The sequence below is a fragment of the Dermacentor albipictus genome, chromosome 1 (genome assembly GCF_038994185.2).
Source record: "Dermacentor albipictus isolate Rhodes 1998 colony chromosome 1, USDA_Dalb.pri_finalv2, whole genome shotgun sequence".
NCBI lineage: Eukaryota > Metazoa > Arthropoda > Arachnida > Ixodida > Ixodidae > Dermacentor > Dermacentor albipictus.
Genome location: NC_091821.1, coordinates 14601052 through 14628098, shown reverse-complemented (window position 1 = coordinate 14628098; position 27047 = coordinate 14601052). Strand labels below are relative to the sequence as shown.

The 27047-nt window shown below is 45.6% G+C and overlaps 1 protein-coding gene across 1 annotated transcript in view; it reads left to right on the top strand.

The window, feature by feature from the left end:
* The window catches only part of LOC135918203 (piwi-like protein 1), a 148836-nt gene that overhangs the window by 111108 nt on the left and 10681 nt on the right, over positions 1–27047 (top strand). The window contains exons 14-16 of the mRNA XM_065451885.1: positions 723–911; positions 7413–7625; positions 12998–13384. Coding sequence (XP_065307957.1) covers positions 723–911; positions 7413–7625; positions 12998–13384 — 789 coding nt within the window. The remainder of the gene's footprint in view (positions 1–722; positions 912–7412; positions 7626–12997; positions 13385–27047) is intronic.

Genomic DNA, 27047 nt, shown 5'->3' with positions numbered 1-27047 from the left:
TGTCCCAGCTTGTTTCGTGTGCTGGTATGCTACCAAAGTTTATATTTCAGAGCATTTCATTTGCTCTGTGCTACAACTTGTACTTATAATCCCTGCCTGGTAGCTGCATTTTGATGGGGGTAAAATGCAAAAATGCCTGTGTACCATGCGTTGGGTGCATGTTAACGAAACCCATGTGGTGTAAATTAATCTGAAGTGCTCCACTACGCGTGCCTCAGAATCGTTATGGCATGTAAGACGCCAAAATTTAATTTTTAATCTGCACTTGCACATTTTACTGGGTGTTTGATGAGATATTAATTTTACGAAACTGGTTAAGAATGCCTTAAAGTCACCTTGCTAAATTGAAAGCATTCACAGCTTAATGAGATTATGTGCAACAAAACAGCGTAGAGGCACGGTAGGCTAAGCTTGTTACCAAGCAGCATTCTGCTGCTGGGCATACCATGCCGTGAATTCAATTCCTGGCCACAATTCTATGGGGCCAAAATGCGAAAATGCTTGTGTATTTAAATTTAGGTGCATGTTGCAGAGTTGGTCAGAGTTAATCCAGAACCTTCCACTATAGTGTCCCTCGTAATCCGTTGTGCTGTTTTGGGTAAACCCCACAATTTAATTTATCTTTGTTCAAGGCCGAACATATTGAAAACTGGGTTGTGATCAGCATAAGGCACAATACTCAAACTAAGTCCTCCTGCTCACTGGTGTCTGGTTTTTTACAGGTGCATCTTGAAAACTGGGTCGTGATCTTCGTAAAGCGTGACGGCGAGCGTACACGGGGATTCACACAAATGATGTCCAAGGTGTGCCCCTCTATGGGCATTAGTGTGCGGCCACCACAGTTTCGTGAACTGCCGAATGACAGCACTGATTCATATGTTCGTGCCATCAAGGACGTGCTCAGCAAGATGGTATGTAAACAGCAGCATTTCTGTGTTGCCATAACCGCTGTGTTATGGCTAATTCAAAGTTCAACTGTCGACATTGCATGCTATCAGTGCTTTAGTAGCATGCTAGCATATAGGCATTTTACAATGAGCAATCATCTGACACAATGGTGAGCCAAGCAGTGTGGGGCAGGCCATGCAGGGTGTTAGGTTACATGTTGGTACAGTTAAACCTGGTTATATTGAACTTGCGAAAAAAAGAAAAATGCCTATAAGTCGATACAGGGCATAATTCAGTATAAGCCTGCTAAAGAATTGGGCATCAGAAAAGCACTTTAATGATGAAACTAGCTTAGTTTCGCATGAAATAGTCCTGTATTTTCCTCTGCTTGGGCAATTTTGCTGCTTGCGACGCATGCTTTTCTTCACATTGTCTAAAGAGTCGGAGCAGCTGAGGCCACAACCTTCCACTTTTGCGCAGAAGCTCTGGACTAGTGCGAGTGCACCAATCACCTCGGATGATGTTGTCAAAGGATCGTCATCGCTTTCCTCATTGTGTCCACTATCACTTGTGCTCTGTATGCTGTCGGCATTGTAGTCTTCGTTTTCGGGCTCTCCCATGGGCGCGACACCATCATCCGTACTCACACACTCGTGACTGTTGATCCGTCAACAGCTTCCAGAAATTCTGACAGCTTGTTCCAAACTTCGGCGACACTGGCAACGGCTTCGTCGCACTCATCAAAATTTTCAGTCTGCACCAGGCACGCAGAAGCCGGCACTTCTGAATCAATTTCGGATAAACCACTTGCGCACGGCCGCCTCGACAACGCTGTGCGTACGCGTCGGGTGTGACAGGCACCAAGTTGCGAGTTTATCTGCTTTAGTCCTAACATTCCTTCTTTCAAGATTGTGCTGAGAGTGCTCCTCGGAATCTTGCACACTGCGGCGACATCCAACTTCTCACCATGTTCGACTCTACTCATAATTTCGAGCTTCACAGCGAAAGCCAAATTTTGTCGCTTCGCACTAGCAATCACGGCAGCACTGCGGGAGAAGGCCCACATGGCCCAAACACAATGAACCAGAAAAGCTTTGAGACCACTCGCACTTCCACCATCTTGCACGACGAGGGCACAAGAGCCTCTGATTGGCTGTCTGAGCAAGCACTGCTGGCAGGCAGGCCAGGATAATTTTTTTCTGCTGCTCCCGGCAGGTTCATGCATTATTTAATGGCCTGAAACTCGTTAATTCAGACGTATTCGGCCCTACGGCAGTTAATTCAGACAATCGTCGAAGCATGGTGAGTGCGGAGCACCAAAAATAAGCGATGCGAAAGAGCAAAAGTTGTGCTAGCATCTTACTGGAATGAATCTGGGACTCAGCATTGCCATAGTCATCAGCAGAGACAGTATGGGAATCAAATATTCATGCCAATTTGAGCATTTATAGCTTTATTCTTGTGTTTACCGCGGTGCATGACACCGCCATGTTGGCCGTGTGCCTTCAGAGCTGTGTAGTTGTCATCTATGATCGCGTCGATTGTGACTGGTTTTCTCCGTAGCTGTTGTGGCAAACAGTAGACCTTTTCTATTATCCATCCCTTATTGTCCTGGGATGCTTAGGACCGCTGTCCTGCATCCAGTTTTTGCAGGCAGCTTCGGAAGCTCTGCCCATCAGTCTGGGAGCAACTAGAAACCCGTTCATTTTTCAGGGACCGGAAGTTGCGGACTGTCCGCATGCTCTCTGAGCTTTGAGCAAATTAGACCAATGCTAGCCGCTAGCAGATTGGCTGTCTGAAAAAGATGTGTGGAGTCTGCTACGGTTTTGTGAAAGATGCCGTGCACTTCTGCATACTTTGCACTTTCCAGGCTGCAAATATTGTGCATTTAGCTATAACTTTTGTTACTTCGTGCTTTCTGTCCCATCATGCAAGCTTTTCATGAGCTATGTAATTGCTGCTACTTCAATTTTCGTGTTTTTGTTTTAGGAAACAAGCACAGCGATCAGGCCATACGCTTGCTTTTCTTCTTTTTTGATGCGTTTCACGAAATCTGTCACTCTCTTTTCTGGGTGTAGTGAAGAAGTAGATTTCGCCTTTCATGTGAATGAATGTGCTTGCAAAGAAGTATATCATATTTCATGTGGCTATTTCTCCCCAGTAGTTGGGGTGATATACAATTGGAGCTTGGTCAATTCCTGCTCACATACATTGATTACTTAACCCTTTATTGACGAGTGTTGCCTATGGGCGACATACCAGAAAAAAAAAAAAAAAAGCTTGCAGAGTTTTAGTATTGAGTACAAAGCTTCTCACTAGATGTCTTCAGCTAACACTCAAGGACAAGTAGCAAACATCGTTTAAGAAGTGACAGGTAGCAAGCATAAGAAGTTTGGCACGTGACTCACTTTCTTTTGAAAGCACGGTCAAATGAGACAGACAAATGTAAAATACAGTAGAACCCCGCTGTTACATTCCTCACTGCTGCGTTTTCCCGGCTGCTACGTCGTTTTCATCCGGTCCCGGCATAGTTTCCATAGGATCCAATGTATAAGGAACCCCACTGTTATGTAGTAGCCGTGAAAACGTTCCCATGATGCGTCGCAACCCGAACCTGCCTGGGCTAAAGTAGGCAACGCGCTCCAACCGCCATTTTGGCTTTTGACGAGTTTTGACCGAGCTTGGCTATGGAACTGGCTGCAAGAAGCTGCACGCCAGTTCGAGAGGCCGCCACTAGATGGCCATCCATGAAAAATGCTCTCCCTATCATCACTGTGATTACGCTCGCCGCATGATTTCTTGGACGGGTCGACTCGTGGAGGAAGGAAACTCGGGAGAGGCCCTGACATCACTCTTTGTGAAGCTATAGCTAAAAGGAAGCCGGAAGTTGGCGTTGCTCATGGCGTTGCTCCGCCCATCGGGCCAGCTCTCCTCTCTTGTTTACATTTCTCGCGAAACCACGCCGCGCTGCGCGCAACTGGGCTGCTCGGACACGCGCGCTGCGCAGCAATACTAAACAATCGTTAGCACGTTAGCATGATTACGCCAAAGAGGGCAAAATTTCCAACGGATATTCCTTCGTCCGTTGCCATTGCCGTGGCGCGGTGACGACGAGGAGCACGAGCCACATGATGCCGGGGAGTTGCCAAATCCTAGCTTTGGAGAAGCCGTCGCGGCTCTGGACCTCCACCGCAGGTACGCCGCACCTCACAGCGACGCTGACAGCAATGCGGCCTTCCAGGCTATTGAGAAACGTGTGGTGATTTCTAGCGAGCGAAAGAAACGGCAAGCCACCATTACAGACTTTTTAAAGTTCTAAGCGCACTCTGTGGAAATAAATTGTCTATAGTTGAAGCTGCACTTTTTTCATTCATTTTCGGAGCTTTCCTCACTGTTGCGTTTTCCCGGCTGTTATGTTTTTTTTCCTCGGTCCGGTGAAAAACATATGAACGGGGTTCCACTGTATCCGGCTGCAGTGGTGTCACACATGAGATATAAAGCAAATGAAATGTACACATATGGTTCACATATTGCGAGAGCTGCCTGCATAAATTCCAAATGAAGCCTGAGGTGGCTTGGGGTGAAGCCCACTACCAGTTTCCTGCCTGGGGTTTTCCCCTATTGCTGAAAAAAATGTCTGCAAAATTTTCTTTTTGTCGATTATGTTTATTCTTGGTATGTTTTGCACATTGAGTTAGAAAATATTTTTTTCCTGGGTATATATATGCGCTGTCTTAAAGTGTTAATTCTGTTGTCAAGATTGAATGTTTGCTTTTTGATGTGCACAATTTGATGATGACATTTTGAGATATAACGAGCTGTTCTGTCCGAGACGCGCGTTCCACGTAGTGATGCACATGTCGCATATATACGGGTAGCATGAGCTTCGAGAACCATACACAATGTAATTGCGCTTTCTTAGCCAAATGAGCTGCAATATCCGCTTGCATTTTTTGCATGAATGGTGACATGGTGCGATCACGTTTGTTAGTGTGTTCGTATTTGCGTAGAGATTAAGCTCAAATTTCACACGCACTGAGCTAGCCTAGGGTGGGAGGCTACATTCAAAAGCCAATTTTTTTGCACAATATAGATTCTTTCTTACGTTTTATGTATGCCAAAACATCCATGAACATCTTGCAAAATAAATTATATTCCTATCATCATTAGTTTGGGAATTACAGCAAGATTTCTAACCTATACTCTAATATATATATATATAATGCATGTGTGTGTCTGTATGTATGCACAATATAGTGCTGACTTTCGGTACCAGTGCAATGTAGTTTCGGTTTCGCAATACGAGAGTATGGGTTGGAAAACTCGCTGTAACTCTCAAACTAATGATCATAGGAATAGAATTTATTTTGCAAGATGTTCATGAATATTTTAGCATACATAAAACGTAAAAAACAAAAATCTATCTTATGCAAAAAAATGGCTTCTGAATGTGGCCATTGGATGTGTGTGTGTGTGTGTGTGTGTGTGTGTGTGTGTGTGTGTGTGTGTGTGTGTGTGTGTGTGTGTGTGTGTGTCTATATATATATAGACACACGCAGACACAGTCAACTCTCGTTCAGTCGACTCTCTGAGGGCGGGTTTGACTTTGCCGTGAAGTGCGTACTTTGCACGGTCGCATGCGCTGTATGTTGAAAGGGATCTGCAGACAGCTAATACCTTTGTGTGCGCTGGGTTCTAGCCGCTCTTGCATTGAAGGCATGCAGTCGTTGGTATGCAATCATCGGCAAAATTGGCATGCAGTCGTTTAAGCAGAGTCTGAATACAGACCAACTGAATATCAACGAAGCTGTAAGGTGTACAAAATTTATCAAATTTATGCCAAGACTACACCTGGCAAGACTGTGGCGTTTCGAAAGTGCACGTTTATGGTAGTCTGAAGTGTGCATCTGAGGTGTCCAGTGCCATTGACGTTTTTGTTTGATATTTATTTATATATTGTAAACTTGATGTTCTTCTTGTAATTATACGCCCGAGTCTTAACATATTCTGTGGTAACGATGACGTATCATTGGTTATTGTCAGAAATTGGCATCTAGGAGCCCTTTGCTGGGACAGGGCTTTAGTGACATTATACCCAGAGAAAATGTGCGAATGTGGAACATATCAGTGGTGTTCTACTGCTGTTCTTTGGCAAGCTTGAAGTGTGGAAGCTAAAACTTTTTTGACATGACATGTCAAGGCATATGTTTGTTTTTAGGGGCATTCCTTACCTCTGAAAAATGAACAGCTTAATCTGGGTAACAGGGGATTACTTAAGTATAGAGCTTACGCTGATTTGAAGGAATACTGGATTCCTTGGGATAGCTAAATAAGCCTTCTCATAGTGCTTGAGTATGTTACTGCAACAACAAGGGATTTGAAGTTTGCCTGTAGTTTACGACACTATTCTTTTTCCATATTTCTGAACATTAGCCATTAACCAATGGTGGAACAGCTACAGCAATTGCTCCAAAATTGCACCATGAGCAGTCCTCGCACCTTCCTGCTCCAAAATGACATTTTAGAGAAAAATTGTGCCAAACCTGCTCCAAAGAAAACATAAAAATGAAAACTGAAACCAAAACCTAAATCATGCTATCATCATCATCCTGAAAGTCATAGGAGTGGCTGTAGCCGATGGATATAGTCAATGTCGTCATTCCTCCATTTGTGGTTTTTGTAAGTTTTTGCTCATTTTTTGCATTTCGCTTTAGTATAAGTTGCAATGTACTGCTGCTGTGTGGTTATTTATGCTTCGTAAGTGCCTCGTAATACACATACCCAACTGCTGACACATAATTTGCATATTAGGGGGACCTCTCTTGCAACCGTGCATGGTCCGAAGTGCAGATTCTCATGGTTGTGATTTAAACAGCTTTCCAGTGATCCATGGCAGTTATTCAGGAGAGACTTTGTATGTTAGCTGTAAGAAAAACTGTCTTTTAACTAATTTCGGTTTAGTAGTGCATGCTCAAGGGCGTCCTTACATGCCTTTACTCCACCCTTTTTTTCATATTTTTTTTCTTGCTCACTTGAAGCGTCGCGTATATGCAAATGCCTGTTGCAAGTGGAAATAGCAGAAGTAGCTCTATACCACAAAATTCGCACAGGGAAAGTCATTCAATTACATATTATAGAAACTAGTATGGTAATTTTTATTTCATATGCCTTGGTAATGTGCATAAAGTTGGCTCCATTATATTGATTGACTATTTCAGTTAAAATTGAGACCATCTGATGTATGGACCGCTGTGCCAAAAATGCTTTTCACTGCGCCAAATCACTGTTTTGCCTGTACCAGGATGTGTGCCAAAAGGTCATATGGGTGTTCCACCACTGCACTAACTGATCAGGTGGCAAACTCTGCTGTTCAAATGAAGGATTGTATATAAATACTGCATTTGGAATAACGCTTTAAAATCTTGTATGAGATGCAATCAGGCCTGGCAGATTTGCAGTGATGGAAGTAGTATTTTTTCTTTTTGTCATGGGTTTGTACACAAGCTGCTGTTTCATTTGTACAGGTGCAGATCATTGTGATCATCTTTCCTACATCACGAGATGACCGGTACAGCGCAGTGAAACGGTTGTGCTGTGTGGACATGCCTGTGCCATCACAAGTCATCATTTCCAACACTATTGGACAGCAGCAAAAGCTGCGTAGTGTCACACAAAAAGTTGCCCTGCAGATCAACTGCAAGCTTGGCGGAGAGCTCTGGGCAGTGGACATTCCCATGGTGGGCATGCAAGCATGTGCCTTCTTTCTACTTGCATGATAATTTACTGCAGCTCGCAATGTGAAGACAAATGTTTTGCTCAACTGCAGTGCAGAAAAATCTTGCAGAGTATGTTTGAGATGATTTTTGTTAATCTTGTGAATGTTAAACATTACTGTTATGGGTGGGCAAATACCAAATAGTAAGTTTCAAATTGAATATCGAATTTAGTCAAGAAAAGCCAAATATCAAATCTGATATCAGAAAATCTTTTCGATATTTAATTGTTACTAATTTTGGCCATGTAAATATGGTGCTACACAAGCTCGGGAGTCTTCTAGCATTGCATAACAAGAATGTCACAAGCTATCAGTAACTCGGTTTCATAGAAATCAAGATATTCAGTATGGTCTACTCTTATTAAAGGGAAGATCATGTTGGCGTGCCGGCACTGATTACAGCTCAGTTCTAGTAAATAAAGGTCTGGAAAATAGTTTTTTTTTTTATCAATAGAATTTTTGTTGAATAGAATCAATTGACTTTTTTTCCTCCGAAACTACTCAGTTAGTGACAGTCTATTGTACTGAATACCAATGACGTTCTAAAGAAGGTTAATGGTAAGCTTGCACTTCGGCATGCTCAGCGCAGCCTCCTCACCACTTTGCTGCCGGCAGTCGCGGCCGTCGCGGCTCGCTATTCGCTGGTTCGTTTCCACTCCGAACTGTGCGCACAGTTGCCGCTGTGTTATTGGCTGCCTTCTGCCGGCCTCCCCCCTTGCACCACGTGCACGGTCCGCCTGTCGAGCTGCCTTGGCATGCTAGGCTGCTAGTGGTCGCAGCCGTCGCAGCTGTGTCATTCGTATCACCCGAACTGGCTTGGGGGAGCGTTTGAGACATCTGAAATGTAGCTCATAGTATACAGTGCGCTTCGGCTGGGGAATTGTGTGAATCCGTATCACCCCAAAATACCAGGCGTGATCGTATCACCGAGGTTTCACTGCATTTGTGCAGATAGCATTAATTTTGTCAAACTTGCCAATATTTAAACATTAGCAGACTTGTGTAATCTGAAGGTAACGGTGTTGTGGGAACAATGCAAAAATTAAAGAATAATACTCCTGTCACACCAGCAAACTAAAGTGCACTTTGAGCAAGTGCACTTCACCACGCTGAGTGTCACTTTGGTGCTGCGCTTCTATACGAGAAAGAAAAGTGTTCTTTCAAATTGGTGGCGGTGGTGATTGGGAGTCAGAAGGCAAACCATATAGTATTTGTCAACTTAAAAATGCGTGCACAAGAGCACTTTGTTATTGTAAAAAACATCATTTACAAACAAGCTACAGCAGCAACGGTGACTTTACCAGTACCAGTTCAAATGATGCGTTCTGCCAAACCACTGTGCAGCGTGGCAGTGACCACAGCGTGACCCTAGCGTGGCCGTAAACAGCCCGAGTGAGAGTAGCTTCTTTCTTTTTTGTTCTTCTTTTTTTCTTTTTTTTTTCTTAGTGTGTCACATTTTATTGCCTTGTTACATTAGGAATATAAAAAAAATTTTAGCGACTGTTTTCAATATCGCTTATTTGTTGCCCATTGCTAACGAGGCTACACACTTCGCTGATGAGTGTGTCTGCAGTAAATGTCATTAAGCGTTCCTGTGTGGCACCCTGCGAATGACACTAGCGGCGAAGCACACTCGCTCAAAGTGCTCTTGTGACGGGTATAAAATATTGGCATTCCATTTAGGGAGGTAAAGAAGGAGGGTGTACCTATCACATTAGGCTCTGCTGTATTATCAACATACCTATGTTTTACAGAGCACTGTCTTAAAGGATACAGTTATAGCAGCGAGGTCACATTTAATTTATGAACCAGCAAGCACATACTGCTTTCACATAGCTTGCCAACTGTAAAAGATCCATATAATATAGCTTGCAATTGCTTTCATAAACTTCTCCAAATTTTACTGCTGCAAAATGCAATTTTGGCTGCTCCAAAAGCTGTTCTGTAATGGCGTGAGCCAATATCATCACAGCACCCCTAATTACTATAAAACATTTAAAAACTGGAAAAGGTAGGTTTTAGTTGCAGACTTGCTTTGATAGTGCATTGACAACCTGAATGTATGCGTTCATTATTCATCATTTTAATGCCCTGTTGCCTCCAAGTGGGAATTACTGGAGCCCCCTGAGAGGGGGCATATAGTCCCTTCAGTTGTTCCTTGAGCTTTTTCATGGCACATCTATATATGACTGCTTATCTTTTGCATGCAAAAGTATGATTGCCTATTTTCCTGTTTTAAAAACAAAGGTTACGGCACTAAGCAGATGAGGACGACGTGAGACACAAACAACACATATGGGCACCAACTTCTGGTTATTCACCAGTGCATTATAGGCCTGCATTACAGGCGTAATCCAAGAATCCAACCAAATGTGGTAGCTGCACGTTCTAATCTCAGCGGCAATTACTGGGATTACTGTAATTAGTTTTCACTTAGGTTTCTTGTATAAAATTGCGTAGGTTTTGGTCAGTAAACAGTTGGAAGTTGACGCCCGTATGTGTCGTTTGTGTCACTTCATCCTCGTCTGCTTAGCGGCCATAACCTTTGTTTTTAAGTCTTGAACCAACTAGCTGAGCAACAAGTTTTGTTAAAACTGTTTTCTTGTGTTCTCTGAGTGGACTACACTATCCTTTTGTTTGCTGCTTTTGCACAATGTACTGTAATGTAGGTGTACGGGATAGCACCACATCGTGAGCACATTGGGCAAATATGAAATGCGCCTGTGCCAGTTAGTAAGCTTGTGTGACTATTGGGCTTTTTCAATATTTCCAGTCAAATATTGCTCTGCAGCCACCAACAACTTTGTCCAATCATGGCGTGGACCCTGGGACTATTTGAATAATATGACAGGGAGAAAACATATGTTTCGTGGGCAAACTCAATTCCATTGAATTGTACGATACCAGCATTATTAATTTGAGCTCATTTTAGCTTAGCGTTTTGCTTCAGTTTGATATTTATCTACATGAAATTTCTTGTTAGTCTAAACCATTGGGATATTTTGTGTTTATCCACCTCCAATGACTAAGGCGGTTTTCTGCTTATAACAGGGTATCATTCCCAACTGTGGCGGCCACATTTTGATGGTGGCGGAATGCGGAATAATTAGGACTGGATAGGACTGCTTTAAAGTTGGAATAATTGGATTGAATTCTCCAGAAATTAATATCTTTATTTTGCAAGTAGCCTAGAAAGGGTGGCATATTCTCAGACTATAAAAAGTGCTGTTGCAGTAAACCTGTTAAGGCACTTACAATAAAATTTTGTTAATTCGATCTTCATTAATTTGGAAAAACTGATAATTCGACTCTTCCTTTGGTCCCGGCAAGTGTATGCATCATTTAATGGCATCAAGCTATGGTCAATTCGAATGCATTTATTTGGGCTCCTGCCAGTTCGGACAACACTGGATGTGCGGCCAGGGCGCTGCAAATGTGCAACGCAAAAGAACAAAATCATCGCTAGCAGCCAATGGACCTTTTCAGAAATGTGGAGCGCCATGTTTTCGCCTGGCGGCATCTTTTGGCGAGAGGGTGTGATCATGTGGATAGTGGCGTGTGGCGGTGACAAGACCAGCTTGGAATGATGATTATGTTGTGGCAACAACAAGAAGAGAATTGGTGAAGGTGATTACGGAAGAAGACCACGTGCCACCAACAAGGAAGCAGCATGCAGAGTGCGCAGAGCATGAGAGCGAGCGGAAGTCTCGCACGGCAGCTGGCAGAATGGTGGTTCAAGGCTCGATGACCGGCGACCGGGTGTCCTGCTATCGTGTGGACCTGGTCGGAGATCCCACTCGTGGCTGGGTTCTCCTGGGTACCAGTGGCCTGCTGTTATAGCGGCCTGGTGCAGTGCTTCCTGCTGGGCACCGGGGGCGCCTGAGCTACCTGTCTGCCGACCGAGCCAGACATTCTAGCAGCCGAGACGTTACAGGCCAGGCGTTACGGGCCAGCTACAGCAGAGGCCTGGTGTTCTGGCGGCCTGCTGTTCCCCTGCTGCCACGTCGCAACAACGACGTCGCGTAAGACGTGGCTGTCGCAAGCAATACACCAGCTGTCTTCAAGTGTCAGACGACACGGCGATGCACTACGCAACGACGACGCACGAATGCTAGGCGCATCCTTATATAGAAGGACAAACGACTTCCGAATTCTAGTCTGCGTGTATGTAAATCGTCTGTATTGTGTTAGCGTGTCTGTATAAAGTCTGTGTTGCATGTAAAAAGCTCCTGTCTGCCATGTCGTTATTAAAAGGATCCTGGGCCCAACGGAAATAGCACGTTTGTTTTCATCACAATCTGACGATCCTGCCAGGATCTGCCAGTAATATCCCGAACACTGAGACCGACATTCGGGTGTATACATGCAACACTAGATGACCAATATAGATTTAGACAAGTTAGCCACCATTGCAACACAGTTAGGCTTGTCTGGCACTGAATTTCGCGAATGCATGGAAAGAGAACAGGCTAGGCAGCAGGACGAATGAGCAGCTGAACACGAAGCAGCCAAAGAAGCAGCAGAAAGTCAGTGGTTAGCTGACGAAAGACAGCTACAAATGGCGTGCTGCAGGTGTCTGAAATTCTGGTCATTCTTATGTTGAGCCTATGGGGCCAGTGGCGGTGGCACGGAGCTGTCATGCATGTCTGAATTATTGGTGGCCAAGTAATTGATCGATGATCGTAATGGCTTTTCTACAGCCAGTTTCAGTTTCGTTTCTGCTGTGTTGTGTTGTGATGGCGCAGAAGGTGGTCACATGGGAGCAACACATTGTAACACATTGAGACTTGCTTCGTCTCGCTCGCTCTAATTGCTGCTAATTGGGCCTCACAACAAGTAGCAGCATGAGAGGCGATTGAGTGAGCCTGAGTGAGTGCCAAAACGTTGCAATGTCCCGATCCCTTAAGACTCCTATGTCATGATATTCCAACACACTAACCTTCTGGGAAATGAAACGGAAACTAGCTGGAGAAAAGCTATTATGTATTGAATTACTCGGAGTGCTCTGAGGCTTCCCATTATTTTTCTATAGAAGTCTAGAACCTTAATTTATAAGCAAAAAAGAAAAGGTAAAAATATTTTAATACTCCTTTAATGGGCTCATTGAAAAAGTGCACTGAAAACTATGATACTGCTTAAAAGCAGTATGGGCAATGTTAGATTTTGTAGTTACAGATCAGAAGGAAAATTATTTTTCAATTTTGATATCTTTCTATTGACAAATTTAGTTGCATGCCACATATTTTGTAGTGCTTGGTGCCACATATTTTGTAGTGCTTGGTCTCTTAAAACATGCATGCCATGAGACCCTCTCTTCTCCCCTTCTTTTTGCAGCAAAATGTGATGGTGGTAGGTGTGGACGTGTACCATGATGTCACTCGTGGCAGGCAGTCTGTGCTGGGTTTTGTGGCCAGCATGAACCACAACATGACACGCTGGTTCTCCAAGTGTGCCTTTCAGGAGCCTGGCAAAGAGCTTGTCAACTGCCTCAAAGTGGCTTTCCTTGAGGCTCTGGTGAAGTTCTACGAGGTGAACCACCGTCGTCCAGATCGCATCTTCATCTTTCGTGATGGTGTGGGTGACGGGCAGCTGAACTATGTGAGCGAGTACGAGATTGAGCAACTGATAAGTGCTTTCAGCTGCGTGAGCCAAGACTACAATCCATCTGTTGCTGTAGTGGTTGTCCAGAAGCGCATCAACACCCGCATCTTTGCCAAGCTGGTGAGTGGGACTCCCTCTCAAGTGACTTGGGAAAGGGCTACAAGGGACACTAAATAGAAAAACTAAATCAGTTTAGACAGATAAAATATTCTTTCAAAACATATTTTTGTGAATTTCACATTAACAAGTTCAACATCAGAAAAGGAAACAAAGTTCTAAGGTTAATTTTTATTTGGCATCTCACTGTGACATCATGGATTTGAAAGTATGTTTTGCTATTTAAAAGAGGTCTGAAATACCCCTTGGGCCTGGTGAAGAAACACAGTCTATGCATAGCATACGTTGTTGTGAACATCTCAGCCAAATTTTGCAGTCGTGTGTGATACTTCAAGCTCGCAAACAGTGCACAAAGTCTCATATTTCTCAAACACTCTTTCAAACAAGGCCTTCTTCTCACCAACTTCAAAGTGACTGGTGGCTTGCTTACGTTGTCATATGCAAGATTCCCATAGACAGCTGCTATTGGCTGATAGCAGACATCAATCAAAAAGGGTGCTTGGATCAGTCCGCTTCTTCCTACAGTTGAGTGTATGTTTATTGACGCAGTTTAATAAATGGGCTGAAGTGAGCAAGCATCTGCTTTCGAATTTGGATAAGACTTGCATACTTCTGAAAGAAGTAGACTATCGTCTGCTTATGCTCGGCTGTGGCCATCTGCGTAGGAATAGAATTTTGGCCACCCTGCTTATAGGTGACGTAGCCGTTCGGTCTCGCTAATTTTGAACGCTCAACTAGCCTCCAACCTTGTGAAACATACATCTTTAGTTACTGCAAGAAAATGATTACAGCCGAACCTCACTACAACAAAACTCACGGGACGTGCGAAAAATTTCGCTGAGACGAAATCTGACCCAAAACACTGTCAGATTTGACTACACACTCAAAAAGATCATTCATTTCCGAAAAAAGTCGGTCATCTTTGTTTGCCTGCATCCTTTGTTCATCATCGCTGTGGTACAATGTTTGCACTCGGTCAGCAGCTGCATTGCGACGTCGTCATCGTGGGCGCCAATGAAATTACAAATGACGTCAAAAGCGCCCATTACATCCAGTGCACAAGGCGGGGCCGATGCATCTTGTGCATCACTTTCATCGTCCGACGACGCGTCGTTACGGCGAACCTCTTCAGTGATAGACCCGTCATTCAACTCTTCATGAACAATTACATCCATGTCAACGGCGATGTACTCATCTATGCTGACGTCCGTTGGTACATTTCTGGTGTGTCGAAGTGCTGCCCACGCTGCAGTAACTTCTGTAGCGGGTGGCTCCACTCCAAAATAGTCGTCCTCCTCGTCCGTTGTCGAGTTGGCCGTAACTTCAGCTTCAGGCTTAAAGCCAGCATGCGCAAAGCAATTTTCAATTATGCTGCGCCGGGTTGCCGTCCACGCCGCGGTAATCATTTGTAGGGCCACGAACAAGTCCACTTTGGTCTCCCGCCCGGTGTCAACATTCAGCAACAGTCTGAATCAACGGCTGCCGATATGCACTTTTCACACTGTGAATGATACCTTGGTCTAACGGCTGAATCAAAGCAGTGCAGTTTGGGGGGAAGAAGCGAACTTCCACATTTTCCAACTCAACGCCCTCAACATTATGCGCTGAGCAATTGTCAATAAGCAAGCACACCTTGTGGTTTTGGACCTTCATATTACGATGGAAAGCTATGATCCAATCACGGATGATGGCTCGCATGATTCAGGATTTCTTGTTTGCTAAATAACTTACCGGCAAGCTTTTACTGCCTTTGAAGCAGTGAGGCCTCGCGCTCTTGCCAATAACGAGTGGGCAGCACTTGTCGGTGCCATCCATGTTAGTGCAGAGAAGCAGTCACATGCTTGTTGCTGTGCTTTCCTCCGCTGCATGGTTGGCCCTTCATATCCAGCGTCTTTGTGTGCAGCAGCTCATAAAAGAGTCCCATCTCATCTGCGTTGTAGATGTCTGACGGGGCATACTCTTTCGTTACGTCCGATAAAGCAGATGACACCCAAGTCGCACCATTGGCGTCTGAAGCAGCAGATTTGCCGCACAACACTTTCGCAACGATGTCGTGTCGGGCCTTGAAGCGGGTCAGCCAACCTGTGCTTGCCTTAAAATTGTCAATGCTGAGCATGCAAGCATAGTTCAGTGCCTTTTGCTGCAGCACGGTTCAGCTGATTGGCATTTTCTTGGCACGCATGTCGAGGAACCATGTAAACAACGCCTTCTTAAGATCCTCGTAGGCAGCTTGAGTCAACTTCTTCCGTTTGGCGGATGCCCCCGCAGAAAGAGCACTGGTGATTGCGTCCTTCGACTACAAAATTGCCGACAGCATGCTGTTGGAGATGCCAAACTCTGCTGCAAGGTCTCCTTTCTTTCTGCCGCTCGAAGCCTCGCTGATGATTCATGCTTTCACCTCCAAGGAAAGAAACTTCCATTATGCCGCCATGCTGGCCGAGCGCACAAGCACAAATGAAAATCTGCATCGCAGCATTGCGCCAGTGATCGCGTGGCCTAGAATGGATATGGATTGGCTGTGGCTCCCGCTTGGCAAAGTGGGCCTGCGCCTTGTCGCAAGGCGGCTAGCCACATCGTCATCACCACCAAACAATGGTGCCCCTCCATGAGTTTGTTTATCGGCGACGGTGCAGTGGGCGCACGTTTTCGGTGAACCTAAGCGGCGTGGATGTACGAAAAATTGCAGACGATTGGGGTTATGTTTATTTTATCGCAAAACAAATTTTAAAGCCCAGTTCAACGAGTGAAAATTTAGTTGTAGCGAAAACAAGCCTGAAAAATTGTTCGTTGTGGTGAGAACTTTTTTGCGTTGACTTCTGTGGCTAGCTGACAGGGAATTGGAAATATTTCGTTGAAGCGGCGTTCGTTGCAGCGGGGTTCGACTGTATTCTTTATGGGTCCTATAAAAAAAAGTTTTTTTTTTTTTTTTTACACCGCAAGTATTCCAGTGCAGATTGCAGCATATCAAATTGTGCATAATCAAATGCTTTTTCCAAAAACATACATTGCAAAAGAAAGAAATTGATTAGGTAACACAAAAATTCTAGAATGTGCCACTTTTGTGGCCAGTTGATAAAAACATCTACAAATACGTTAATGTCAAGTTTAGAGTATGCATTTCAAAGATATATAACCCAGTCATTGTGTCTGAAAATACTAGCCGAGTACATTGTCGTTCTTCAGATGAAAAAAAAAAAAAAGAAACTGACTAGGAACTGCTTCATCGCTCATGCCATGCAGTGAAGCAGCTCCTGTTTTCTTTTTTTTCTTTTTTTTTTTGAAGCATAAGTGCACTTCACACTTATTGCACCAAAGGTCTGTTCTTTTTTTCAACTTTGCTGCCCTCGTAACACATTTTGCAGTTTTGTATTTTGGGCATCTTTTGAGGATGGTCTGATAAGAAGTCCATTGAACTTCACCAGTTTGCTAGGAGTCACCTCTTTCCAGGACCAATCTCTATCAGTGTAGCTGAGCGACTCCAGAATTACGCATCCAAGCATATTTGTTTGCATTTTTGCAGATGATGGTCTTTATTACCTATGCATTGAAGAAGACCAGAAAGAAATCCCATGCCATTGTAAACTGACTTGCATTGCTCCGTAGTGCTGGGCCGAGGTGTGCTCCGGGCAGCATTCTTGGCCTAAATGGAAGTTTCTTCCCTGCTGATGACCGCACATCATGACCAAGTGAAGTACACAGTCAGAACTTGAATCTGATTTGCTGTCATCTTCAGACTTGTAGTTCGTTAATCACTAAATTCAAGTGCAAGTGCAGCAGTTCCGAGTGGGATGCTTGGTACGATGCCATGGAAGCGAATTTCGATAAATGCGTAGTAACTAACACCAGCAGCGTCCCTTGCCGAGATTTTACAAGAGAAGCGAAGCTGAAACTCCGCGAAACTGGCTGAAAATGCCTGGTCCACATGTGGGACATGCGGCAGACGTTCAGAAATTCACTGTGGTAGAATAAAAATACATGGACTCCAAACCAAAGCTTACTAGTGGGTGGTTATCACTGCTCAGCACTGTCGGATGGCAAAGCCAATGACAAAATTTAATTCTCGAGTTGCTTGGCATCTTTTGATCACAAAATTTTTATGTTAGTGTAGCGTAATAGAGAGTGGCATGCTTCCTTCTTGAGTGCTGCAGTGGGTGAAGGCCACGTCCCTTATCACGACAGCACCAACACATTAGTTGACAAAGGTCCGTCAAAGCGAAAACTTTAAACTGATATTGAAAGTGCAGTGCCTGATCTAACCTCTGGGTGACGTTAAGTGCATAAGAAATAGCTCCAACACGTTGATCGTCGTTTTAAAGCATTGATCAGCAGTTATCAATCTCAATAGGCGTTGTAACAAAAGAGTCAAGTTCAGACCAGATGTATGACTGCCAGCGCATGCTCACTCTTGGCCGTACCTGGCTAGACACCTTGGCAGACATAGCTTCATTCTGGTCTATTAGACAGTTTTAGTTGGGCATCCACAGCAGTTATGCATACGCAGGAAACCCGCGGAAGCGACAGCGCACATGTGCACTGGAGCACGCACAGTCTCTTGCATGTGCCCACAGGTTTTCTAAAGCTGTGTAGCGTTTGCTGTAGGCTCTGTGGGATGTTCTCGCGTGTCCACGAGAGCGAATTTTTCAATATGGCTCTTGCTGAAGATGTGACTCTGGCTTGTGGTTTGACTTCATGGCGGCATATATTGGCTACACAGTTTCAGAAGCTGGCATATGGCGGCGCTGATTAGCTCACTACCAGCTCCTCAAGTCAGCAATCCCCTTCTCAACTTTTGCGTCCGGCCTACTATAGCTGTCTCATGCGCATATGCTTTGCTAAGTACACACGACCTCACGTGCTGCGTACGGGGCTCTGTCTATTCACAGTGCTTCAAAATGCGCAAGTTGGATGCGACTCCTATCTGCAGGAGAAAGTTGGTCTGCACCACGTTGCACGGTCAGACTGGAACACATGAGAGCGAGCGTGCATTCCAGCCCTGTCGGGCACAAAGCAAACGCTGCCCACACACACAATTGCATGTAGCTCTGCCTACTATGTAGCATAGATACCGCAACTGCCATGGGGTGCAGCGACATGCCCACTTGCTGAGCGCACTGCAGCCGACTTAGAACATCCATGTTTGGCATGTTTTGTCAAAGTCTGAAATAGTGGAATCTACGTGAACATCCAAATCAAATTTGAACTGGGGCCACGGTGACGTTCAGTAGACGGTACACTTTGGGCATGCCCCATTCTGCTGTAGCCTTCACAGTACCATGTATTGAATGAGTGGGAGCACTGTGAAGGGGATCAAAGGTGAGCTTTGATTGCCAAAAACTTCACTTCTTCTGAATGCATTGAAGCACATTTTGCTGCAAAGTATTTCTGAAATAGTCTAGTTCAACAATAAATGTATTTCTTGATTTCGAAAAAAAAAAAATTGCAGGGCCCCTTTTAAGCTATTGTGGCTCAGTGAGATCCTTTAAACTTGCCAAGTTTGTCTTTGGCTCCTTTAGGATGCAGTGTAGTCCATCTTTACCGATAAAAAAACGAAATTAGACTTTGCAGACATGGTGAGCTAGGGCACAAACATCAAGGTAGTGGCGCCACACTTTTATTTTTGCATCTTTTCTGGCTTACCAAGCCTCTTCTCACTGTAAGAGGGGCTTTCTTGGCTTCGCACGAGGCTAATTTACTAATACGTCTCCTTAGTGTCCCTTTAAAAGAAGCTGCATGTCCAATGTTGATGGAACAAGAATTGACTGGAGCTCTTTTAGCAGGAAATTTGTTCTGCAATTACAGTAAACTTCCCTTGATTCGACTCTGGTTAATTCAGTTTTTCAGTTAACGCGATCCTAATCAAAGGACCCTGGGCAAAGCCCAAGCATTTCTATCTGTGCAAACTTAGTATTTCGATCCTATAATTAGCCTTCGATGAATGATTGATTTGGCTAGTGATGATGTTCATTTATTGCCATCCCCCTTTGAAATGGGACGGTGACAAGTGGCCTAGCTTGCTTGAGTTAATCAGGTATGATATACATGCTTTTCATCCTAGCATTTTTGTATACATTGTCTTCAACTTTTTTCTCATCCTCAAAACTTTTCTATCTACCTTGTGGGGGTGCGTGACTCTCACACGTCCCATGATGTTCTCCCCGCATATCTCCTGTCTCCTGTAATGTGGCTTCGCCATGTGGCTTTATGGCGGCGGTCGGTGTGATTGCAGAGTTCCAGTACAAGAGATGTCGTGAGCATTGCAATGCTAACACCACCTAACAACGGGGCTACTTGGGTACGAAAGGGAGAAGGCTGTTCCTCTTTGGATCGGGGTTGGCAAGTGCCGCAGACGTTCCGCGCATGTGCCGATCCATGCTTCTGCAAGACCGTTTTGCGAAGCCTAGGAGCCAAACACCGCGCAACTGTTCGCACGACCATACATGTGCATGACCGGGTGTGGGTGTCCAGCATGGGGCGAAGATATTTGCTCGCAATCTGGTAGCGGTGAGTCAGACTTCCATGATTTGTTGCGCGCACATCGGCATGGTTTGTGGAGAGTGACTCGGCTAGCAGGTATTGGTGTATCAAAGGTGCAATAAATGCCCTTGCGATAGTTTGCACCACTGTGTTGTCGTTCCTTAGTCCCAAGAGCAGGGATGAGACCCTTGTAACCTTGTACCACTACCTATGCCTGTAAAAGGGGTCCAGCCCGATTGTTCTCTTCCCAACTTTTTTTTTCCCCACCAATACTTCAAACATTTCTTGCTTATCTCGATGGCTGACCAGTTGATGCTTCCATTGACTTTAAATCCAAGCACTTCTGGACGGTGCACATTGCGTATATGTCTCACTGAGGGAACACCTTCACATTCCATTAGAATTATTAGAGCTCATTCCGGATTTTTGCTGGAGCACTCGGCATGCACACACCTGACCCCTATGGTGACCCCATAGGGATTCCTTTAATGGCAGCATCCGTCTCGGTGGAGCATGTGAGTGCGTTGAACACGCATCATCTCCCGTTGAAAACGCCTATTTCCGGTCTGCTCAAAGAATGTTTTCAAGCAAGAATGTTTTCAAGATTACAGTACTTATTCAAATGTAACACGCCCCCCCCCCCCCCCTCCCCCTAAAAGATTATCTGCAAATAGTGTGTGCAGTACTATCAGATACGAAACCAAAACTGCCTTTGCAGCATTGCTATGATTTACCGCGCGAGAGGGATGTATTGCAGTGAAACTTACTTTACAAGATCGTGCGGCGAAGCAGACTTTAGGAAACTGTCTTCTATTGTGCAAACCATACTAGACTCTTGCCCAGTGAATCAGCTAAGTGTGTTGGCGTTTTTTCTGCATGTTTAAATCTACCCACTGGATAATTCAGTTAATTTTTTCGACCCCATCAGGCTCGAATTAATGAAAGTCGACTGTAGTCTCACCACAACGTGGGCTTGTTCTATTGAGGTAAAGAAAAGAAGAAAAAAATCGAGAATTTTTGTTTACTGGGAGATGGTACAAATTTTCAATGTTCTGGGCGACTATATACTGTTGGCTTTCAAAAGTGTGGAAAGCTTGCAAAACCTGCCACAATCACACTTGACCCTATGCACTACTTGCCTTGCACTTGGCAGACATTTCCGGTAAAAACTCTGTGATGTCGAAAACCCAGTGCTTTTCAGAATGGCACTTGCCACTATGCAAGTGTGCATGAGGCATGCCTAACTGTGCCATTTTTTTGGAGTGAGCACTATTGTCATTAAGCTTCTTTGTGTACCTGTGTGTTATTTCTATTGTGATATGGTAGGCTTCTGCAAATACCAGGAGGAAGAAGACGACGAGTCTGCTGCTAGCCTGTCTGAGTAGCTCTGCCTACATTTATCGTTATTTTCGTTATTTTCTGCTAGTGTTACTGGTCAGAACGGTTCAAGACGTCGGTCGACTCGAAAAGGTACCTTCCGTATCGGAGACCGACGGGTGCTGCGCCACCCGCCGCCTCACAAGGTGCTAGAAGGAACCAAGCTGGCACCGACGAGCACCCCGCCATGACCTCCCAAGGGCTGACACCGGGTCAGAAACGCCAGCTGGTTTGTACAAGCCAGCCTGACAGCAAACGACAAGACACTGGTGAATCTGACGACGAGTCAACTATCATCGAGGGCGACAACGTGGCAAACCCTTCAGACCTGGACATGGCAGAGGGTGGTTTCCGAATTGTGCGCCATCGTAAAGACAGGGCGGAGGGCATTCCAGTGTTAATCACTGCAACATCCGAAAGAGCTGATCTAAGGCAAGTAAACCCTATTGCCCTGTATTCTGAGCTTGAAACGATCCTCGGTGGAGCACCAGTGAAGAGCCACTTCACAGCACAGGGAGCATTGCTATTAGACGTAGAGACAGAAGGACAAGCCAGCGTCCTTCTAGAGACCAAGAATATCGGCGGCATAGACATATCTGCCCGTGTCCCGCACAGTTATATGAAAAACACGTGCATTGTTAGAGGAGTCCCTAAATGGTACTCGGATGAAGAGCTGCTCACCTACCTGAGACCTCAGGGAGTATTCCATGCAAGAAGAATCACCCGTCGGGTCCAAACCTCGTCATCTGAATGGGAGTCAAGGCGCACTTACTCGGTGATTCTCACATTTGCTCCAAATTCTGAACGCCCGGAGAAGATCAACCTTGGTTTTACCAGACACGAGCTTATCGACTACGTGGAGACACCACCACGCTGTTTTAAGTGTCAGCGCTTCGGACATATCGCTAAGTACTGTCGTGGAGAACAGAGGTGCAAGCGCTGTGGGGGACCTCATGACTTTAAGACTTGTGCAACTAAAGACAACTTTGTGTGTGCAAATTGCGGCGGTGACCATCCTGCTAGCTACGGTCGATGTCCTGCGCGGACAGCTGCTCAGCGGAGAAATAAGTTGTTTGTTCTGGGTCCAAAGAGTGCAAGCGCACCATCGACCACGAAGAAGACGTCCAGAGCGCCACAACTAACTGGTTTGGAAACAGAGTACGCATCTCATTTCCTGCGCCTCACACCGATAAACGAAGTTATTGAGCCAACGCAAACGGTCACAGCGGCTGAGAAACCTGTTCGAAAAGAGTCCGAAAAACGCACCTATGCGGCCGCAGTAAACCGACCTCAAGTACCACTAGGCAACAGTCAGCAGGAGAACTGCCAGCATGTGATACGCGCCTTGTTCACGGCACTACGTTCCCACGTCGCGAAGATGCCTGCTAGGTCAACGAAGGATATGTTGGAAGCAGTGCTGGCTCTTGAGTCAGTAATACTTTGCTCTACTTCCACATACCCTCAGTAACATAATGGCAGCTTCTCGCCCACTTGGTCCATTCCGTCGTCCAAAAGTGCCCTTAATAATGCAATGGAACTGCGCCGGCATTCTACAGCGTCTTTCTGAACTCAGCCTTTTCCTTCGAGACATACCTATACCAATTCTAGCCCTCTCGGAGGCCAGTCTCCCAAATGGAAGGACGATCCCAGGGTACATCAGACATGGAAATCCGAGTATACCATCATTTGCAAACGGAAGTGCGATGATATACATCAGGCGAGAAATACCTCACGTCACCTTACCAGTGCAAAACCTTTGTTCCACCTTATTGGAAGTCGCCGCTGTGCAAGTGTGCCTAGGAAAACGAAAACTCAGTGTGGTGTCGGTGTATATAAGCTCGCGCAGGAAGGTCTCCATGGAGGCGTTCATAAAGGACCTTTGCATTCGTTGCCCCTCTCCTATAATAATATGTGGCGACTTTAATGCACATCATTCGCTTTGGGGAGATAAGACTGCAGATTACCGAGGCAAGGAACTTGTCGCAGCCATGGATGCTGCTGACTTATGTATCGCGAACGATGGCAAACCAACTTTCTTCAGACCACCAGATTCATGGAGTGCCATAGACCTCGTGATCCATTCTACAGACCTTGTCGTATCGTCAACAACGGCCCCAGACAGGATGGGCAGTGACCACTTTCCGATCTTCACCACCATCACCGGATTTCACACTGCTGGGCGGCAATTCTGTGCTGTGACCCGCTGGGACACATACAGAGAAGCGCTGGATGAATCCCCTGGTGAGCTGTTCGCAGATATGCTGCGGAGCAAAAGAGTGGCTACCTCAATGTTGAAACTGCCAGACCATTTCCCTACTCCTGATTTGAAACTAAAGAACCTCTGCGCAGCGCGTAGGAGAGCGGAACGAAAACTAATGAGAAAAACGGGAAATCCATCTGCGAAAACTGAATACAACAGGATAAACGCTGTCATCCGTCGTCACACAAAAAGATTAAGACGAGTTCAATGGGCTGCTTTCTGTGAGAGTTTATCAGCGTTTACTCCCATGACAAGAATATGGGGAGTAATGAATAGCCTATCTGGAAAGATTCGCCTACACAGGCCATTTGAAGCACTTGCTTTAAAGCAAGGAAAAGATTTGCAAACCCTTGCAGAAGATTTTGCAGACGTATACACATATGGCAGATCAGCAGGAGTATCGAACCCTCTGTTGTCTGAAGCATCACATACCATGGATACGCCGTTCACCTTTCGTGAGTTGGATTTGGCGCTTAGCAAATTAAGAAGACGCTGTGCTGTGGGTCCCGATTCGATCAGCAATCAGATGCTGACAAATCTGCCATATGAACGAAAACGAGCCCTTCTGGACATATTTAATCACGTCTGGAGCACAGGAGAGATCCCAGAAGCGTGGAAGACAGCATGGGTGGTTCCAGTGCTCAAGTCCGGAAAGGATCCTGCAAACCTCACCTCATATCGGCCAGTATCGCTCACATCATGCGTATCAAAGTTGATGGAAAGACTAATATCTACAAGGTTAACTTGGTATCTTGAGCAAGGAAATAGACTGCCATCATGTATGACCGGATTTCGTCCACGGTTGAGTGCCCAGGACAGTGTCTTGGATCTACTAAGCCATATCGAGCACCATCGCGTAGACGGCCTTTCCACACTCGCCATATTTATGGACGTTGCCAAGGCATACGACTGTGTGCTTCACACAGGCATCATCAACGGACTCCGAGCCGTGGGCGTTTCTGGAAATGCTCTTCGATTCGTCCATGAATTTCTCAGTGACCGATGTGTCCAAGTTAAGCTCGGAAGTGTAATGAGTGACAAACGACGAATTTCCCTCGGCGTCCCACAAGGAAGTGTCCTGTCTCCTGTCTCCCTTGCTTTTTAACGTTGCCATGGCCAGCCTCCCAGATGCCCTGAAAGTAGGTCGGACGGCAGTTAAAATGTCCATCTACGCAGATGACATCTGCATTTGGATCTCGGGGTACCAACACAAACGTTTGGCCCGGATAGCCCAGGCCGCAATCTCCACTATCGATCGCCACTTATCGACGCTTGGCCTGTCTTTATCAGCAGAAAAATCTGCCTTCATGCTTTTCCCGGGAGTGAGACGCAAGTCAACACGTCTGACGCTGAATATCAGAGGGCATTCAATTCTTTGTGCAACTCATGTTCGATTCCTGGGCGTCACCATCGACAACAAGCTACTTTGGCGTGGTGCGGTCGAAAGTGTTGTGGCTGCATCAGTGCAAAGAATCAACGCACTTCGTCGATTGGCAGGTGTACGTTGGGGAAACAATCCTATATCCATGCTTAAACTGAACGCTGCACTGATAACAAGCCGCATTCTCTATCAGCTCCCTCTGATATCACCGTCAGCGACTCAATTCGAGCGCTTGGAGGCAGTGCACAGAAAGGGACTTCGCTTGGCGATGGGAGTTCCAACGGCGGCTTCAAACAAGAAAGTCACTAATGAGGCAGAGTCTCTGCCACTCCGCCTCTTGGCATCTCAGGCCTTGCTGACGCAGCTATTAAGGCTGGGCGAGTCACGCGCTGGCACGGCGCTTCTCCGACGGCTAAGAGCAAGAACTCGCTCACATTTTCATGCGGCGCTGAACACCTTCCGATTTTTAGGACTGCAATGGCCTAAACAAAGCCGCCTTGACCCGCCATGGTCTTTTCCAGACGTTACCTGCAGCCTTAATGTACCCCACCTACCGACGAAACGCACCATTTCAACTGCCGAAGCCAAGTTTCTTGTGCTGAACCACTTGAGCACTGTGTTTCAAAGCCACCTACAAGTATACACAGACAGTTCGGTGTGCGCACAAACAGATAGCTGTGCAGCGGCATTCTGCATACCATCCCTTGATGTGTCATGGTCTGGCCGACTGGATCGCGTGGTTTCCTCTACAACAGTAGAAAGCGCCGCAATCACCGCGGCTTTGCGGAAACTACGGGCCTTCTCTGCACGTGATGTCGTGGTGCTGACGGATTCCAAGTCAGCATTACAGAGATTACATCGGGGCCTACCTCTAGAGAAATTTACAAGGCAGTCTCTGGCACTGATTGACGACCTAACGAGCAAAGGATTTAGCATAAGGTTTCAGTGGATTCCATCACACGTAGGAATTGATGGAAACGAGGAAGCTGACGCCCTTGCACGCCTAGCGCTTACATGTGTCCCAAAAGTGAAAGCTCCAAAACCTTTTCAAAACTCTAAGGGTGCAATCCGCCTTCACTTTAGAGAGATGCACAAGAACCCACACGAACCCTGTGTGACTCATGGATTTACACGCGAACAAGCGACGCTTTTATACCGCATCAGGACCGACTCCGCGTACACCCCAGCTTGGTTATTCAATACTGGGCTTCGCGCTTCCCCACTCTGTGCTTTCTGTGGTGACATTGGCGACATCGAACATTTCATTTGGCTATGCCCGCAGTTTGACACAGAAAGAAAAGCGATGGTCGACAAGCTACAAAAAAGCGGCCTCACGCACAGGACCTTTGAGGACGTTGTTTTCCCCGGAGGGCCCGCGGCGTTCAGGAAGAGAGCGCAACGACTGCTGACAGCCTTCCTGCGAGACACGGGGCTCATCGACAGCTGGTGACACACCCCTGATCTCAACTCGAAGGAGGATCAGGCGGAACAATTGCCGGCTATGTATGCCAGGCTAACCCCGCCTGCTTCAACATCACCACCACCACCACCACCACTTCTGCAAATACCAATACTTTGTTTAGAAGGAAAGTCGAAGTGAATGATAATTACTAGTGTCAAATAAATTCGAAGAAAATAGTTTGAATAGTCATGGGATTTGCATAAAACTTTGACATAAGAGCCATTTGTTGACAAATTTAAGAAAAATAGTTCCTCACTTGTTAAAAATGAAACAAGTTCATCTCTGGAGTCAGCTTATTTTCAGTGTTGCGATTCAGAAATGTTCATGCAACAATGCAAGTTCAACATTTCTCACAACTCCAACTCTTTTGAAATTTCATTTAAATGCTCTTGCTCATTCTGCGTTAGTAAATATATAAGTTTGTGGTGGAGACTGCAGGAGCATGTTTTGTTCGCCTGTCGAATGTTGTTGCAATGTTGTGAAGTGTGACTGACTACATGATGCCGGCAGTTTATGCTGTGTTGTGCTTATTGCGAGCTTAACCCAGTCTGTTTGGCAGGTGCACAGACGAAAAGCCCCTATGTGCAGATAAAAAGCATTTTTAAAATTTAATAAAATCTGGGTGTGGGTTACATGCGAATTTTAACTTACTGATGCGGCCTCATGGCACCGCAAAGTTTGCCTAGGGGTGTGGTTTCACAGCAGTGCGGCT